General features: G+C 38.3%; 3 protein-coding genes across 3 annotated transcripts; 1 reads left to right on the top strand and 2 right to left on the bottom strand.

Moving 5' to 3' along the window:
* Positions 1 to 765: 765 nt before the first annotated feature.
* LOC122649520 (pentatricopeptide repeat-containing protein At4g20770) lies at positions 766 to 3,946 on the bottom strand. Its single transcript, XM_043842705.1, has one exon. The coding sequence runs from the start codon at positions 3,905 to 3,907 to the stop codon at positions 1,511 to 1,513; it is 2,397 nt and encodes a 798-aa protein (XP_043698640.1). The 5' UTR covers positions 3,908 to 3,946; the 3' UTR covers positions 766 to 1,510.
* Positions 3,947 to 4,054: 108 nt separating this feature from the next.
* LOC122649454 (alpha N-terminal protein methyltransferase 1) lies at positions 4,055 to 11,924 on the top strand. Its single transcript, XM_043842623.1, has 8 exons — positions 4,055 to 4,243; positions 4,407 to 4,551; positions 6,003 to 6,061; positions 8,258 to 8,377; positions 8,556 to 8,657; positions 9,605 to 9,659; positions 10,957 to 11,054; positions 11,581 to 11,924. Exons 1-8 carry the CDS (start codon positions 4,112 to 4,114, stop codon positions 11,701 to 11,703), a joined length of 834 nt encoding a protein of 277 aa, XP_043698558.1. The 5' UTR covers positions 4,055 to 4,111; the 3' UTR covers positions 11,704 to 11,924.
* A 2,349-nt stretch (positions 11,925 to 14,273) lies between these two features.
* On the bottom strand, positions 14,274 to 16,151 carry LOC122650019 (putative leucine-rich repeat receptor-like serine/threonine-protein kinase At2g24130). Its single transcript, XM_043843314.1, has 2 exons — positions 14,874 to 16,151; positions 14,274 to 14,643 (listed from the first exon to the last, which is right to left on the bottom strand). Exons 1-2 carry the CDS (start codon positions 16,105 to 16,107, stop codon positions 14,306 to 14,308), a joined length of 1,572 nt encoding a protein of 523 aa, XP_043699249.1. The 5' UTR covers positions 16,108 to 16,151; the 3' UTR covers positions 14,274 to 14,305.
* Positions 16,152 to 16,880: the final 729 nt, after the last annotated feature.

Here is a 16,880-nt window from a genome sequence, read left to right as displayed (position 1 = left end):
CGGGACAGTTGAACCGAAAAAAAAGAAGAAAAAAAAGGGAGAGAGATTTAGGATAACCACAAGCAGAATCACTAAAACATTTTGTAAATTTCATCCAGTTTGATGGTTGCTGGAATAATTTATTTCACAACGCAAAAAATTGGAGCAAGTTTTTCTTACAAGTCATTAGCTCACTGAAGTAATCAAGAGTAAAGTTTCCAACATCCTAGGTAGTTTGTTTCTTTGTAATCAATTTCATTATTAAAAGAATAAAGAGAACATCTGCGTTAACAATGTTCAGAGTCCAAGATATTGCAACTGATTATTTCATATTTTCATTAGTTTCTTGCTATTTCAAGCACCTTAGAACTTAACAAGGATGAGAGCTGCATGAGAAAAAACCATTGTTTTAAAGGCTTAGGTTGGGGCAACTCCAATAGAATGCTGTAGCTGCGGCAGAAGAAGCAGCTCAACAGGCTTAAAAAAAGGGCATACACAGTGCACAAGGCTCCCCCTACTGCAGGGTCTGGGGAGGGGCATACGTATGCAGCCTTAACCCCACTTTTTGTGGAGAGGCTGTTACCTTGTTCGAACCCACGACCACCAGGTTGCAATAGAGCAACCTTACTGTATCTTTAAACTGTTTCAAATCCTAACAGCTTTAGGTGTTCTCTTTCCTGCATCTGAGCCTTAGCAGCAAGAATGGTTGTTGTTCGCCCAAATGTCTGTTCCTGGTAAACAATCTGCTCCACGTGAAAAGTAATTTTAAGCAGATACAGCTCCAGCTTCCAGTCTTCTGGTTTATTTTGACTGGGCATTCAGAGGTAGTCAACCCACTTTCAATTTCTCCAAAATGGAATGTTGCAGGATAATCATTTGTCTAGCAGGTCTGCACCATTCCTTCAGGCCCATTTAATACAAGAGAGCCAATTCCTAATCATAACAACTGGGTTCCTTATAATAGAGCTCTAATTTGTAATTTCCACCTCACTTGAAACCTCATAACCAAGAGGGCTTCAACTCCTTTCTCATCTATAGATTTTCCATTCTTATACCACCAACAATGAGTTTTGTAGTAGACCCATCCTGTTCATCCAATCTCTTGTAAAGCTTCCAGTCTCCCTCAGGCTCAATGTCTCATATTTATCTTTATATCAAAGTTGATGGTGCCAAAATGAATTCATTACTTTCAAAAACCTTCCTCGGGAAACTAAACCCAATATTCTCAATTGTTTGCAGGGTCCTCTTTATGAATCTCCAATTTGACTCACCAAGGAAGCCTCCACAGTACAAATTCTGCAAATTTTCAAACTTGCTCGTATCCAAACGTCGTGTTCTGGTGACAAAGATCACTGGTTTGACCAAGTTGGATCTCACAGACTCTGCCATGATTGCTGATGAATGCCTCCTTGACAGACAAAGTATTCTTCCTTGGATGGTGAGAGAAAAGACAAGCCATCATGTAGGCATCAAACCCAGCTCAAGACAGGTTAGATCAGGTGTCCAGACTGCTGTTCCACACTAAATAATATCATGTAGAACAAGTTCCACCTCTTGAGGCAGTTTGTATCATCCCTACAGAAAGGGGGTTCCCATCATCGACCTTACTGAGATCATCATCAACCATAAAAGCTTGCACCTCATTCTTAAATTCAATCCAGCTATAACCTGGATATTTTACAACGTATCTGTCACCCATCAGCGCCCTAACAGCTGATGCATCATCCCATCTTCCTAAAGCAGCATAGATGTTGGAAAGAAGCACATAAGGAGCTGGATTTTGTGGGTCCAACCGGAAAAGTTGCTCTGCTGCCTGTTTCCCTAAGTTGACATTAGCATGAACTCTGCAAGAGCTCAGCAAAACCTCCCATATAATTGGATCATCTTTATATGGCATCTTATTTACAATCACTTCAGCTTCACCAAATCGAGCAGCGCGACCTAAAGAGTCAATGATGCATGTGTAATGTTCTGCCAATGGCTCCACCCCATGATCTTGTTCCATGGATTTGAAAATTTTGATCCCTTCGTCAACCAACCCAGAATGGCTACAGGCAGTAAGAACAGCAATGAAAGTTATACTATCAGGTTTCTCACCTGATCGAATCATGTCTTTGAAGAGGTCAACAGCTTTCTCCCCACACCCATTCTGTGCATACCCATGTATCATCTCATTCCAAGAAACAGTATTCTTATTGGTCATCTCATTGAAAAACTGGCGAGCACCATCCACATCACCACATCGTGAATACATATCAATCAGAGCACTCCCCACGAAAACATCATTTACATGCCCATCTTTTGCTATCTGAGCATGTATTTGTCTCCCTTGGGACAGAGAAGCCAGTCTAGCACATGAACTGAGTACACTAGAATAAGAGAACTGAGAAGGTCTCATGCCTTTCTCTTGCAACTGCTGAAACAAAGTAAAAGCTTCCCTGTGTAAAGAATGGAGAGCAAAACCCGAAATCATTGAATTCCAACAGACAATATCCCTTTCAGGCATTCTGTCAAAAAAGCACCTTGCCAGCTCAATGCTTTCACACTTGGAATACATGTCAATAAGTCCACTGGCAACAAAAATGTCAGTTTGAAAAGATGCCTTAGTCAAGACTGCATGCACCTGCTTTCCACCCTTCAGAAATCCCATTCCCGCACATGAGCTAAGAACAAGAGCCAAAGTAGTGTGATCAGGTTGTACACTCAGAAACTGCATCTTCCGGAAGAACTCCAAGGCTTCCTTATGATTTCCTTTCTGAGAGTACCCAGAGAGTAGAGCATTCCATGAACTTACCCTTGGGATTGACATCCTCTCAAACATCTGACGGCCAGTCTCCATATCCCCAGACTTGACGCAAGCACCAAGCATACAGATATATGTGACCTCATCTGGTTCAAAACCATGTCTTTGCATCCTTCCCAACAACTCTATGGCTTTATCACTTCTCCCCATCTGACCATATCCAGCAATCAAAATGTTCCAAGAAACATTGTTAACCTCCGGCAAACTTGCAAATAGCATCTCTGCGCTCTCCATGTTCTCATTCTTAGCATACATGTCAATCAACGAGTTACCCACATGAAGATCCAATTCCAACCCAAGCTTGATAGTGAGACAGTGTACTTGCAGTCCATGGACATAACATGGGACCCCATGCTCACTTTCTCCTCTGGCACAAACACTCAGTATGCCAGATAAGGACACAGGGTCAATTTTAATCCCAATCTTATGCATCTTAGTAAACATTCTCAAAGCATCCTCAACATGATCAGTTTGCGCTAACCCACCCATCATAGCCGTGAACGAAACCTCATTTGGTTCATACATTTCATCAAATATTCGAATTGCACCATCAATAATCCCACATTTAGCATACATACCCACCAAGGCATTTTCCACATACTTGTTATGATCCAGGCCAACTTTGATAATAGTAGTATGGCATCTCCTACCATGACGTACATCAATCAGACTACCACAGGCCCTCAGAACACTAGCAAAAGTGAAATGGGTAGGCACAACTCCTTCCCTATGCATCATACAATAGTAATCCAAGGCCTCACTTTCCAACCCATTTTGAACGAGCGAACTAATCATAGTATTCCATGAGACAGTATTCCTCTCTGGCATTGCCATAAACAATTGAATTGCATCCTGCAAGTTACCAGCTTTACAGAAAGCAGTGACAATGGCATTCCATGTATAAACATTTCTTCCAGGCATTGTATCAAACACATGACGAGCAGAAAAAATATTGCCACATTTATAGTAAAACTCAATGAGCCTGTTGGACAGAAAGATATCTGAGAACAGTCCATTAACGAAGATCTGAGCATGAAGGCGCTTACCAATAAGGTGGGCTTTCTTGTCTATGCAAGTCTGCAAGAGATTTGCGAAGTGGGTCACCTTACTTTCCATTTTGAACATTACCCACCATCCAAATTTCTAAATTTTAGGTCTTTGTGCTATATATCTTCACTAAACGTTGAGGGCAATCTTGTCAATAAAGAGGTCATCTTGGGCATTTCAAACGACGTAGAACCCTATACACAAAAATTTCCCCCCCAATCTCTCTGTCTTTGGCATTTCCTCCTATTGGGTCTCACAGTGCCTGCAACTCAGGTGGCTGTGATGGAGGTCGCAGGGTCAGATTCCGATGGGAGAGAATTCAGGAACGCAGAGGAGATGTGGAGAGAAGAAATCGGAGAAGGAGATCAACAGAAGAAGACTGAGTGGTATCAGAAAGGCGTCGGGTACTGGGAAGTAAGATTTCTTCTCTAAAACCCTAAACCCCAAACCCAATACCTTAAAAAGAAGTTTTTTTTTTTTTTTTCTATTTTCTGCTTTTGGGTTTTTTCTAGTTAGAAGTTAGGAGCTGTTTTTGGTTGGTTCTGAAGCTCTATATTCCTTGTCTGTTTTTATATAGGGTGTTGAGGCATCTGTAGATGGAGTATTGGGGGGATATGGACATGTTAATGATTCAGATATTAAGGGTAGTGAAGCCTTTCTCAAGACTCTATTGTTTGATTTCTTTGGTGCTGATCTAAGGAATCGTCATCTCGTCGCTCTTGGTACTCTCTCTCTCTCTCTCTCTCAAACACACTCATTTGGTAAGGTGTAGGGCTCAGAGAGTTGGATGCAGTATTTGATCGGTTATGTAGATAGTAACTTCACGTATTATACCCTGTATGGATGAATTTTCTTTGAAAAACTTGAGTTTTCTGTCTTCCTTCTTGAACTCAAAGATGCGAGAACATGAGGGATTCTAGTCTTCTGGACGTGTATTTATATATTCATTTATTTGGTATTATCAATGTATGTTTTGGATGCCAAGAAAAGAAAACTAAAAATTCTAAAAAAAAGTTTGAGTTGAGGAGAGAGAGATACATAAATCAATGATTGTGTCATCATGATTTTTGTGAAGGCCACCCAAATAAGAACCAAAAGAGAAAACAGAAAAAAGTGCTGCTATCCTACTACAAGCTAAAACTTATAATCAATTATAAAGGGCATGAAAATAGCCAAATCATATGAAATGTGCAGTTCACTTGAGAAGCCAAGAACTTTATTTGTCTAATGCTATTGGAAGATCATCAATATCTACCTTCAGAGGATGTGACCTAAGCAGTGACTGTTGCTGAAGGAAAGGGAATGCAGCCAGCCAATCCTGAACCTAGATTAGGAATCGGCGAATCTATTGGCTTCAACACAGGCCTAGGTCTAGGCTATTTTCCTGACCAACCAGAGGCTGAGAAGCTTGCTGGTTTGTATGTTCCAGAAGCTTCTGATGGAGAAAAGAAGGGGCTGCTGCCTAAGGGTGGAAAAGCAAATTGATAGCATGGAGAACAGATGTGCCATCTGCAGAGAAGAGGGAGAGTGAACAGTATTGTGACGCGTGAGCGGTAACTGAATAAAGAAGGGGGATAGGGGGAAGAGACAGAGAAGAGGGAAATCAGATATTTTTGGCAAAGGAACAGCAGATAAAAAACGACAGTTTCCCCATTCTCCTTAAACATAAGACGTTTGAAGGGAGAAAAGAGACATCCCAACCTCTTCTTGTGTCCTTTCATTCTTCAGTTGTACACTTTAGCCTATAGCTCCTGTTGGGCATAATACCTGCAGGTTCTTTAATCTGCCTGCTTCACTTTGTATTTGTTTATTTCATGTCAACCAAAAGAGAAGAAGGTGACTTCCATATCACACTGTGGTTTGAAACACTTCCTCTTTCATAATCAGTGGTGTTTTGTAGGTCTAGCAGCAGATTATGCATCTCCACTTGGAAGTGGTTGTATTAATGTATTAATGGCAATTGTTTTTAATTTTTGTGGGTTTCTTTTTTCCTTGTGTTATTTAATTATCATCATCATTATCACTGCATTTTTTTTTGGGTGGGGGGGGAGGCGTGGGGAGAGTTTGGAGGTTTCGATTTAAGCTGGAAGAATGTGTCTAGTGATTTTTGAAGAAAGCTACTTTGACTGAAATGTACTGCATCTTGAATTCTTACATATCAAAGTTGTTGCAGATTGTGGTTCTGGAATAGGAAGAGTCACTAAGAATCTTCTTCTAAGATATTTTAATGAGGTACAAAAATATTTTCACTTCTGATTGGTTATCTGTTGCCATGTTATATCTACTAAAGTTACCTACGAAGCAATTTCATGAGACTTCCATAGCAATAATGAATCTGCATTCTGTTGTCAAGTTTTTGTATCTTAAGGAATTAGATCCTCCAAAACAGTTTAATCATTCAATATAGATTTTCTTAAACAACCACTTGATATAGATTAATTATACACAAATTTTCAAAATGCTCTCCTATATAGCACATAAATATAAAATACTTAATAGCTGTCCAATCTGAATATGTTTTGCCCTCTTCTAATCAATCTATACATTTCTGGTTATAAACTCCACCCTAGGTTTTAACAACCACTCTCAGATATTTCTAAATTTTCTCTTTTTTTCGATGATTGTCTAATTCAATTTTTAAACTGCAGTCTGACGGACTATAACTGGGTCCAACTTGTCGAATTGGAACCAATCTCCTCACTGTTCATAATAGCATATAGTTGTCAAGGTGACGCCTTGACGCCCAGGCCCCTCCAACACCTTGGGTTGCCTAGACACCGTGACAACTTTGGTTCATAGGATGGTCGGGTTTCAAAATTTTGGGACAAAATACCAATAACGTGTGGAAGCATTTCAGCTTTTTCAACACTACAAGGGATATTACTACTTTAACTCGAAACTCAACTGAAATTGATAGGACCTTAGGACCTTACCTCACATGACTGCACTACTGAAATGAATAAGTTACAAAAATACCAGAAATAACTTATTTTTATGTCAAGGTGATCATGGACTCCTCATGTTTAATGCTTCGATGGTCCTCTCCCTGAATTCAGTCTCTTTGTTTAATGCTATGCATAGTTGTCAAGGCGCCTAGGCGACTCAAGGCGTTGGAGAGCCACCTAAGCGCTTAGGAGACAAGGCACCCACCTAGACAACCTAAGCACCCTAGTAGTATTTTTTATGTATCCATTATATCTAGTATATCAATAATATTGTTAATTATATGTACAGTGGGGTACATTGTGTTGTAACACGATAGGGGGAGTCTTCCCTCTTCGTAGGTTGATGTTTAGGTTCCTAATATGTTTAGGAGTAATTAGGGTTAGTCTTTGGGTTATTTACTTATTGTATTTCTGATTCCTATTACAAAATAGGTGTTTACTATTGTACTCTCTTAATTATAAATAAAGGCTTGGGGAGGTGGGGGAGGACTGCTAAATCATCGACTTTACTTCTCTAGACAGTCTCCCTTTCTCTCCGATCTGTTATTATCTTCTTCTTCTTCAGATTCTGGTTAGTATTAATATTTTTTTACAAATATAATTCTGTTTAGAGCATTACAGAAACAACAAAATTGAATCTACCTAAGGCGGTCGGAGGGGGGGAACCAAGGCGACAGCAACAAGGGGCCTAGGCGACACCTTGACAACTATGGAATCTGTGCACAAATTTGCCATTATATCTAGCAACAGCATTACAACATTATGTTAGAAACAACAATTTTTAGAGGGGGAAAAACACAAGTAAACAAGAGAAGGAGAAGAAGAGAAGTGAACTAGTGAAGTTTGATTTCTTTATTTATTTATTTTGGGTACTAAATGATTCCATGCTTCTCACCCATACAAAAATGTGCACACAAGCCATTAAAAATGTTAGAAACAGCATTATTTAGAGAGGAAACAAAAAAGAACTTACGTAAAAAAAATCGGCTGCCTAGGGACCTAGGCATCCCCAGGCGACCGCCCAGCCCTTGGAAACCCGCCCAGATACCTAGGCAGCGCCTAGGCAATGCCTTGACAACTATGACGCCATGAGATCTCTACTAGATTTAATTACAGTGATTTGGGGATCTGCTGTGCTGTTCCCGACCTTATGTGGAGGGATTAGGCTCATGACCTGTTCTGGGAACTTCTCAAACTGTAGAAGTATCACATATCTGAGCAATATGACTTGGAATCTGAAAAATTGTCATCGCTTGTGAACAACTTCGTTCGCTTCTATCTCACAGTGAAAACTTGTTTCTTTGGTAGGATTTTTGCTTGATGCTCGAATCAAAATGGTTACACCATAATATCCAAATAGACTTTCTGCGAAGGAGTAGTTTTGTCATGTTGTAATTTCTTGTCCTACACAACTTCGAAGTGCTTTGTATCTTTGTAGTTTCATTTTATGTGCTTCATTCTGGTTCGCTATGTTTCGATATAGGTTGATCTTGTTGAGCCTGTATCACATTTTCTGGAAGCTGCTCGTGAAAGTTTGACTCCTGAGAATGGTACAGTCTCGGATATGCACAAGGTTTCCAACTTCTATTGCCTCCCACTTCAGGTATTTTATGAGAAGGGTACAACATAAGGTGATATACCTGCAGTTTATGTATATTTTGTTGAGTATTTTCATTTACATATAAGTCTTTAGTTTTTAAATAAGTGATAAGTAGACTTTATACCCTTTGATAGGAATTTCTGTTGCAACTTTGTGTATAATCTGCTTTGTTTTCTTGTAGGAATTCACTCCAGAAGCAGGAAGATATGATGTTATATGGGTCCAGTGGTGTATTGGGCAGCTTGCAGATGATGATTTTGTATCATTCTTTAAAAAAGCAATGGTAAATTACATACAATTTGATTTCTAGGATGATTTTATTTTCTGTGGAAGCCAAGATTTTAAAAAAAAATTTTGAAGTACTTAGTTTAAGGTTCCAACTGAAAGAGAGGAATTTATGACACAAAAACATTCAAGTTTCTGAAGCTTTTGATCACCATAAACATCCATTTGACCGTACTCATATTTTCTTTCAAACACCTAGTTGAAGTTCCCTTCATGTTTCCCCCTGGTTTTTGTCGGAGCTTTCTTCAAGGAATTTATAAGACCAAATGCCACAAGGATGTTTCGAACCTTGAAAATTATGAAGGAAATTCCTTGAGGATGTCTCATTTGTCTAGATCAATACTAGCATTGTGGTTAAAATGACTTGATCTTTTGGGTTCACAGGGAAACACCCCCATATGAGTAAAATAGTTGCACAACTGATTCCGATTCATTGGGAAGCACTCAATGATTTGACTAAAACACAACCCAAACATCTGTGAGAACCAAATCTTTAGAAAAAGGTTTTTTTGATTTGTATGAAACACAGTTTTGACACTGCAATAGAAGCAAGATTGATTAATTCAGAAGATTTATCAATCCCAACAGTTCTAATAATTCATGAGTACTTCATATTTTAAACTTAGTTTTCTTTATTTAAAATTCTATCCTCCTATTTATAGGATTTTCCAAGCTATAAGTTATCCTATTATCTTCTGGCTGATTCGAATCGGCCAATCCATGTATAGAATCTATGGTTAGTGCAGATTATGGCTATTTCCAGAAAATTCCTAACCGATTCTGTGACATGGATTCGAATTCGAGTTCTTGAACCCTAGTATAAAATCATGTCTATAGCCCATAACAGTAATATGATGCTTAATAGGAAGAAGATTTTGTTTGCTAATCCAAATTGTTACTTCATTTGATCTTCAATTTGGTCCTGATAAACATGGCACCTCTCAGGCTGGTCTGAAACCTGGTGGTTTTTTGGTCCTGAAGGAGAACATTGCAAAATCTGGTACATCTCTCTCTCTCTCTAGATGAAATATGTTTCAGTTCTTGCATCTTTCCCCTCTTAGTTGTTGCTTGTAAAAGATGTCAAAATAAACTAAGAAAAAACATCTCATCTAAAAATTAGTTGCACCTTTATAAAGCAGTAAACATGCATCCCAAATCTTTCTTTAGATGTGTTCACACCTTCTAAGAATGTTGCATTGACTAGCCCACTTACTAGGTGTAAATAATGGCCTATGTCCCTTGTTCTCTTTTTTTTCCCCCCTGAACTGCTATTCTTTCTTCCGTGATAAAATTTAGTTCTTTACAGTTTTTCCTTCATGGACTGACATAAAGATCGCCCATTTTAGATGAAAACCCCTTATTAGAGCATCCCTTGCTCTATGGGCTTAATCCTTTTTTCCAGACTTTGACTACTTTCAAACATTAAGAATATAGTTTCTACTCTATCTCTGTCCATGTAAAGTGCTTTTTTTTTCTTTTGGCGGCGGGGGGTGGGGGTGTGAAAGGGGTGAATAAAACCTATTACAAATCACTTCCCTTTTTTTTTTCTTCAGTTGGCCATCTCTGTTAGAGTTGCTAGAAGTTATGTATCAAGGGTAGTTTAGGAACTAGCCTTTTGTCTAGTTGCCTTATTATGTATTTTCTGTTTTTATCTTATTTTACCTTTTACCTCCCTAGGAAGGTGGGTGTAATATTTCTTTTAGTATCGTTGAAGCAATATAGTAGTGTGGAGAAGTCTCTCCAACACTAAGCTTTACAACCGAAACTTCTCTTTCTCCATTCTCTTGTTCTCTTCTTCCTCTCTTCCTCTCTTCCTCATCTTCTTCTCCTTCTCCTACTTGCATCCCTAACCTAAAATCCAACTATCTCCTCTGTGCATATATTCTTGAATTAAAAATTTTTTTAAACAGGGAAAAGAAGAACAGAAGAAAATAGCTAAAACACACTATACTGCCTTAGTGCAGCTAATGAATTTGTGGTGCCATCTTTTGAGATAATCCCCCTATAAATAATACGTTCTTACGATTAATTGCAGCATGACTTTAGCAATAGGTATTTCTCTTTGTTTTTATCAGCTAGAAACGTAGTTGATTCAATGTTCAGCCCTTTGAAGATTAGGGTTTGACAATTTAATGATATTTCTTCAACACTTGTAAAGATTTATTGAGTTCTAGTTGCGTCGGCTCAGTTTTGTGCGGACTGATTCACAGAACGTTCTAGGAAATGAAAATAAAAAGAAAAGAGAGCCAGTCTAAGCACAAAGGTAATTAATTTGACTAATCGATGCATATTTACAGGATTTGTGCTGGACAAGGATGACAGAAGCATTACAAGGTCTGATTTATACTTCAAGGAGCTCTTCAATCGATGTGGTCTGCATCTCTACAAGTCAAAGGTTCGCACAAAGTATTACATATCTAGGGACAGTCCATTAGGTCATCACATGGAGATTCATAAATCCGAAGTGACAATTAATTGATTGATAAGTTGAATGAAGAATGACATATCCCAGGAAAAAAAAGAATTAAACTAAGAAAGCATGCAGAAACTATACAAGTTCAAAAAATTCGTTGTGGACCATTATTGCCTCATTCTAGCAATGCTTAAAAGCACCTAAATTTCATAACATGTCCTAATTTCCTTGATCTCATCTATGTGGTATGTACATCTCCATGGACAAAGCCATTGTTGCCAATTTATTGCAATTAAGTATAATCATTTTTTCACAATTAGATGCTTTAGTTGTATGTTCCATAATTATCCAATAAAACCCCAGCCTTATGATTGGGTGTCATTATTACGACTTCACAAACCATTCTGTTGTCTTTCGCCACCCCACCCCAATGATCAACTTTATTTCATTTTGAGATATTATATGCTTTCTTCTTCCTGCTTTGAATTATACTTTTATTTTGTTTCAGGATCAAAAGGGATTCCCGGAGGAATTATTTGCGGTGAAGATGTATGCACTAACCACTGACATGCCAAAGAAACATAGCAGACCCAGAATGCATTCACATAAACCTGCCATCATCAAGGGATGAAGTTGTTCTCCAAGAATCCAAGAGATAGAGATGAACTATCATTGGGTAGTCAATGAAGGGCAGAACAAGGTTCATGTGTGTACTGCAATAGTTCAGATAAGGCTTAGTTGACTTTACTCCTGTCTTCTGTACCATCTCAAATTGGTGGTTTAACCAACTTGTAAAATTAGTGTACATACATTGATTTAGTTTCCCTAAAAAGCTTCATTTATCTAATTTATTTAACTGAAGCTACTGTGACATATTGACCTTGAATGAACCATTGGCCATTTCATGAAGAGTGTTCAAAATTATGTTATAGATCAAATGGTATTACATTGTGTGAGTTGAATTATCTATTATTGTAGCTGATGGAGAAAAAAATTTCGCTCTCTTTAGGTCAGATACACTTCCCCAACCTACTATTGTAGATGATGGCTACTCACTTGAGCAGACAAATACAAGGAATAGAAACAGTATATAAAAAAGACTTATCTGCAGTGTATCCCTGGACCCTGGTTTTAGGGATTCTGTCTAACCTGAAAATAGGGTTGCACAGGGCAAGGTAATGCAGTGCTAATCTCAAACTAATAACATCCAGCTGGAGATCAACTTACAATGGAATCACAGTTAAGGAATGAAACCACATTTCAAGAGAATTTAAATAATAGAAAATCAGATTCAGCCAAATTTCTGATCTAAAGCTCTAATTTGATGAGAATATAATATTAGAAATCAGGCTTGATCCAATGGTAAGATTTTTAGAATCTGAAGATTTATACTTAAAGAATGAATTCCTAAATCTGAGAATCGATGGAAGGTTTAGACAAACCAAATTAGAAATTGATTTCAGTGCCAATTAACAAGCCTAATGATAGTCAGAAATCTTAGATCATAATTAGAAAATAAAACTTGAAGATCGATTAAATTGAAATCAGACTTTAGTAGGAAAATAGGAAATCAGTTTCAAGTCTGAATTTTGAAACCGTAAGAAGGTTCAGAACAGAAACCAATTGTTAAGTGTGGAAGAAAATTTTAAATTCAAATGTTGGATTTGAAGTTTCAGAAAATTCTTGGTTGGAGTTGGAGTTCAAGAAATTTGACAAAGAAAGGATTTTTATGCTAAGAACAAAGTCAGAATTAGAAGTTGATATGAAGACAGAAGAAAAATACAAAAACTAACCTAGTAATGAATGGAGAAGGAGAACAGAAGTGAAATCCAGTGTTAAATTTGAAGTTTCAGAGAACTCCTAGTTGGAGTAGGAATTCAATAAATCAGGGGGGAAAAAAAAGAAGAAGAGAGGATTTTATGCTAAGAATAGAAACAAAACTGAAAATTGATATGAAGAGATGAGAGATTGCAGAAAATAACCATCTAATCAATGGAGAAGAAGAAGAAAGGAAAAGAAATCAGATTTGGGATGCCAAGCTCAACAGTTCTAAAACTCTTTAAAAATAAGCTCATATTCTTTACTCAAATCATCTCCAATTGATGGGGGTACTACATATAGAACTGAGTTTCCCTCAACCCATGGTGAATGAGATCCTCCACTGTGAGTCATTATGATAGTGGGAGAGGCATCATTATGGTGGGGAGGGGTAGTTTTGACCTTCGTCTAGTAGGGGATAATAATGACGGTGGGATTGTGGGTGAAACCTTCTCCACAGTAGAAGGAAAATTTTCTCCTTACATGTATAAAGAACTTCTAAGACTCCTAAACTGAGTCATTAAGTGACTCCTAATCACTATAACACATTGAATAGAGTAAATAGACTGAAAATAGAACTCCAATTATTGAGTATTCCTATCTAACCCACATACTTAAATGGATTTTCTTATTTACACCCCTTAAGGCGTTGCATGATATGTAACCTCATTTTTTTGCCATCTAAGCACAACACATTTTTTCTTCCAATTTATGTGCGAGGCAATGATAGCTCTTAAGAATGATATGATGGGAAGTCACTTCTAAATTATTCTAAAAACTTTTTTTTACCCTTGACTTAATTACCTTTTAGGAATAAGAAAAAGGGAAATCAAAAGAAGGTTACATGTTCTAAATACACCTATAACGTCTCATTGGAATAGTCTCATACTTGATTACTAATCCTGTGTACTAACTTTACCCTCACTTTATGGGCCCATAAAAGAGACCTTTTACATTAAAAGGAAAAAAACAAAACAAAAACAACAAATCTAAAGCCTGTAGAACCCAACCATGGGTCAAAATAAATTATTCGGATGCCCAATTGGCCTGATTGGACACCCTTAACCCCATCGCAAGGCTAGAGGAAGAGCGAGTTTGACCGTAGAAGGAGCGACCGGGATAAATTTAACGAGAATAGTAATGAAGCATAAGGAAACTATTCGATATGTGGGCGATAGATGCATATAGACCAGCCCATCATGGTTCACTGGATGAAACCTACTAAACCTCATCAAACTTTCCCCATTGTCATACCTCCAAGGGGAATAAGTCATCTTAATTCTTAAAGATAATGTTGATTACTGGATAAGCAGTAAAGAAAAATAAATCCAAATCTTTTGGCATTAATTAAGTGAACTGCAGAGTACAGAATATGCATCTATTCAAGGAGTGTGATCTTCATACATCCAAGCAATTCATTGTCTGTGATTTTCACCTCTTTCTCTGTGGGATTTCTTATTATTGGAAGAAACCAGAGGGGACTCAAAGGCTTTCAACATGTTAGAGATCTGAGTCAAGCTTGGCTGATGACCCATTGAGAGATCTGTGCACATCAAAGCTACCCCAATTCCCTCTTTAGCTTGCTCATACATAGTTCCTGTCTTCTTCATTCGCTCATCGATCACCTTCTGCATGTTGTCAGGGTAGTGCATACTTACCCACTCAATAAAACCTGTCTCACCCTTCTCAAACTCTTCCTGGGGCCGCCTGTTCGTTATCATCTCTAAGAGAAATAGTCCAAACCTGTAAATCTCTGAAACCACATCACACACACATGTATCAGTGCACAAGTTTTTTATGATTTGACCATGGAACTTCAGTTCTGTTAACAAATAGAACCCAAAAATGACTGACAGCTTCAAGCAATTCAATCTTCCAGGTCTTCATGGAAGAACTAAGCGGATTGAAAACATAAAACAGATAAAATAAATAAATAAAAAAAAAAAAAATTAAGGTCATTGAGAAACATAAATAAAGCCTTACTCTTTGTGTTTCCATTTTGCTCTCCAACCTTAAACCTTGAAATCAATGGCCCACGTTCCTGTGATAACATAACACCACTTGTCCTGAGATCATACCCAATTTCAGGCCATTGTTCTTGCATATAACTCATTCCATCCACAACCCCCATCAAGACCTTCAACCTGTGTTTCCATGGTGGAGACCCAGATAGCCACATCTCAATGTTCTCCCCATCTATCCACTCTGTTATAATAACTCTCAGTCTACCCTGATTGCACCAACCCATCACTCTAACCAAGTTTCTGTGACTCAATTGAACAAAAACCTTACATTCCTTCACAAATTTACTGCACTGTTCTCTTGAAATCTTCTCTTTATAGATCTCAATCCGGACTTCTGTTTTATCTCTAAGAACTCCTTTATAAATTTCAACTCCTCTGCTCCTCCCCACCAAGTTTCTCTCTGAGAACCCTGCTGTTGCTGCTTTTAGCATTGACGGCGTGAATTTGTGCCGTTGCCTGAAGACTGATGGCAAGATATCCGGCCGGCAGAAGCAGAGCCAACTCCAGCAACCGACTAACAGAATAACAAAGATTGGGAAACCGATGAGAAAGATCACGGCCTTGATTCTGAATCCGCTATGGTCCGGAAGCAAACCCGAGTGAAGAAAGCTAGAGGAATTGAACCTTGCGAAGAAGTGAGAATCTGAGAGTTTACTTTCAAAGAAGTGGTTGTAAGAGAGATTGAGAAGACTGAGATTAGTTAGAGGACTAAACCTTTCTATAGGGAGGTCTCCTGTGAGTTGATTATGGCTCAGATCAAGGGCTTGGATTTGAGTGCAGTTGAGAATTTCCAAAGGGACAGGACCATGGATGGAGTTATTGGAGAGATCAATGGAGAGAATGGTTAGGGGGCAGTACTTCCAGAAGAAGCTGAAGGATAAGTACAGTGGCGCAATCTTTGGGCTACTTCGAAGATCAATTTTTGGGAAGGATTCAACACAATTAGGGTTCTTTGATTCGTTGCATAGATGGGCTGCAACGATTGTGGATTTGAAAATTTCTTCAAGGTCTATGGAGATATACTTGCAGTATCTTAAAGCTGGGTCTCTGACACAGTTGTTTGAGATTGTTGTATTGAAATCTGGAGGTGGTTGTAGGTTATTTAAGTCTTCTACGACTGATGCAGAGAGCGATGGAGAAATAGCGATTGAAATAAGGTTGAAGAGAAGCAAAGTTGCAGAGATGGAAGCCATGGAGTAACTTCTGTGAGAGAGGGAGGGGAGAAACAGGGGAAGAGGAAATTCAAATTCTGAAAATTAAAAACGGTTGGGAACTGGGAATATTTTAAGAGGACAAAGTAGAGTGAACATATATGTGTAGATCATAGCCCCTTTATGTAATCCGTTGATTTGGAATCTCACCCCTTTAATTATCATCAGAGGTGGTCAACCCATGTACCACATTGTAAGTGATCACTTAAAAAAGAGGACTTATTCAACGTCAGATTGGAATCTACTGCCAATATTGTATTCACGAATCTCTCCCCCTCACAAACAAGGAGGCCGAAGGAGCTTGTCTCAGGCATATCTGTCTAATCCTGACCTAAATTGATTCAAGAAACACGATTCTTATAAACCATCAGATTGGAATTTGGAATCAACATAAGAACATATGGAGCCGATTGATACCAATGCAATGGTCTACAATTATGTGCCATGAGATTGGTATCTACGTATCAACTTTGATACATGCTCTACTCTCCTTCTTGTTTACCAAACAGCACTTAATCGTGCCCAAATTCCTCTCCCTCTCTCCTAAAATCACTTAACTGCCCACCCATTATCCCCCATCTCTCGTAAGTGGTGGGTCCCACAAAATCTCCTTTGTTCCATCCTCTATGGCATAACGTCTCTCTCTCTCCGTCTGGTGATGAACCGGAAAGGTCTCTGGTCTATTTTCTGGTTTAAACCTTGTTTTATCATTATGTCTCAATATAAGATGATAAACACAAAAGAAATATTATTAT

This window comes from Telopea speciosissima, chromosome 2 (assembly GCF_018873765.1).
Source record: "Telopea speciosissima isolate NSW1024214 ecotype Mountain lineage chromosome 2, Tspe_v1, whole genome shotgun sequence".
In the NCBI taxonomy this organism is placed as follows: Eukaryota; Viridiplantae; Streptophyta; class Magnoliopsida; order Proteales; family Proteaceae; genus Telopea; species Telopea speciosissima.
This window is presented reverse-complemented; position numbering and strand designations above follow the sequence as displayed.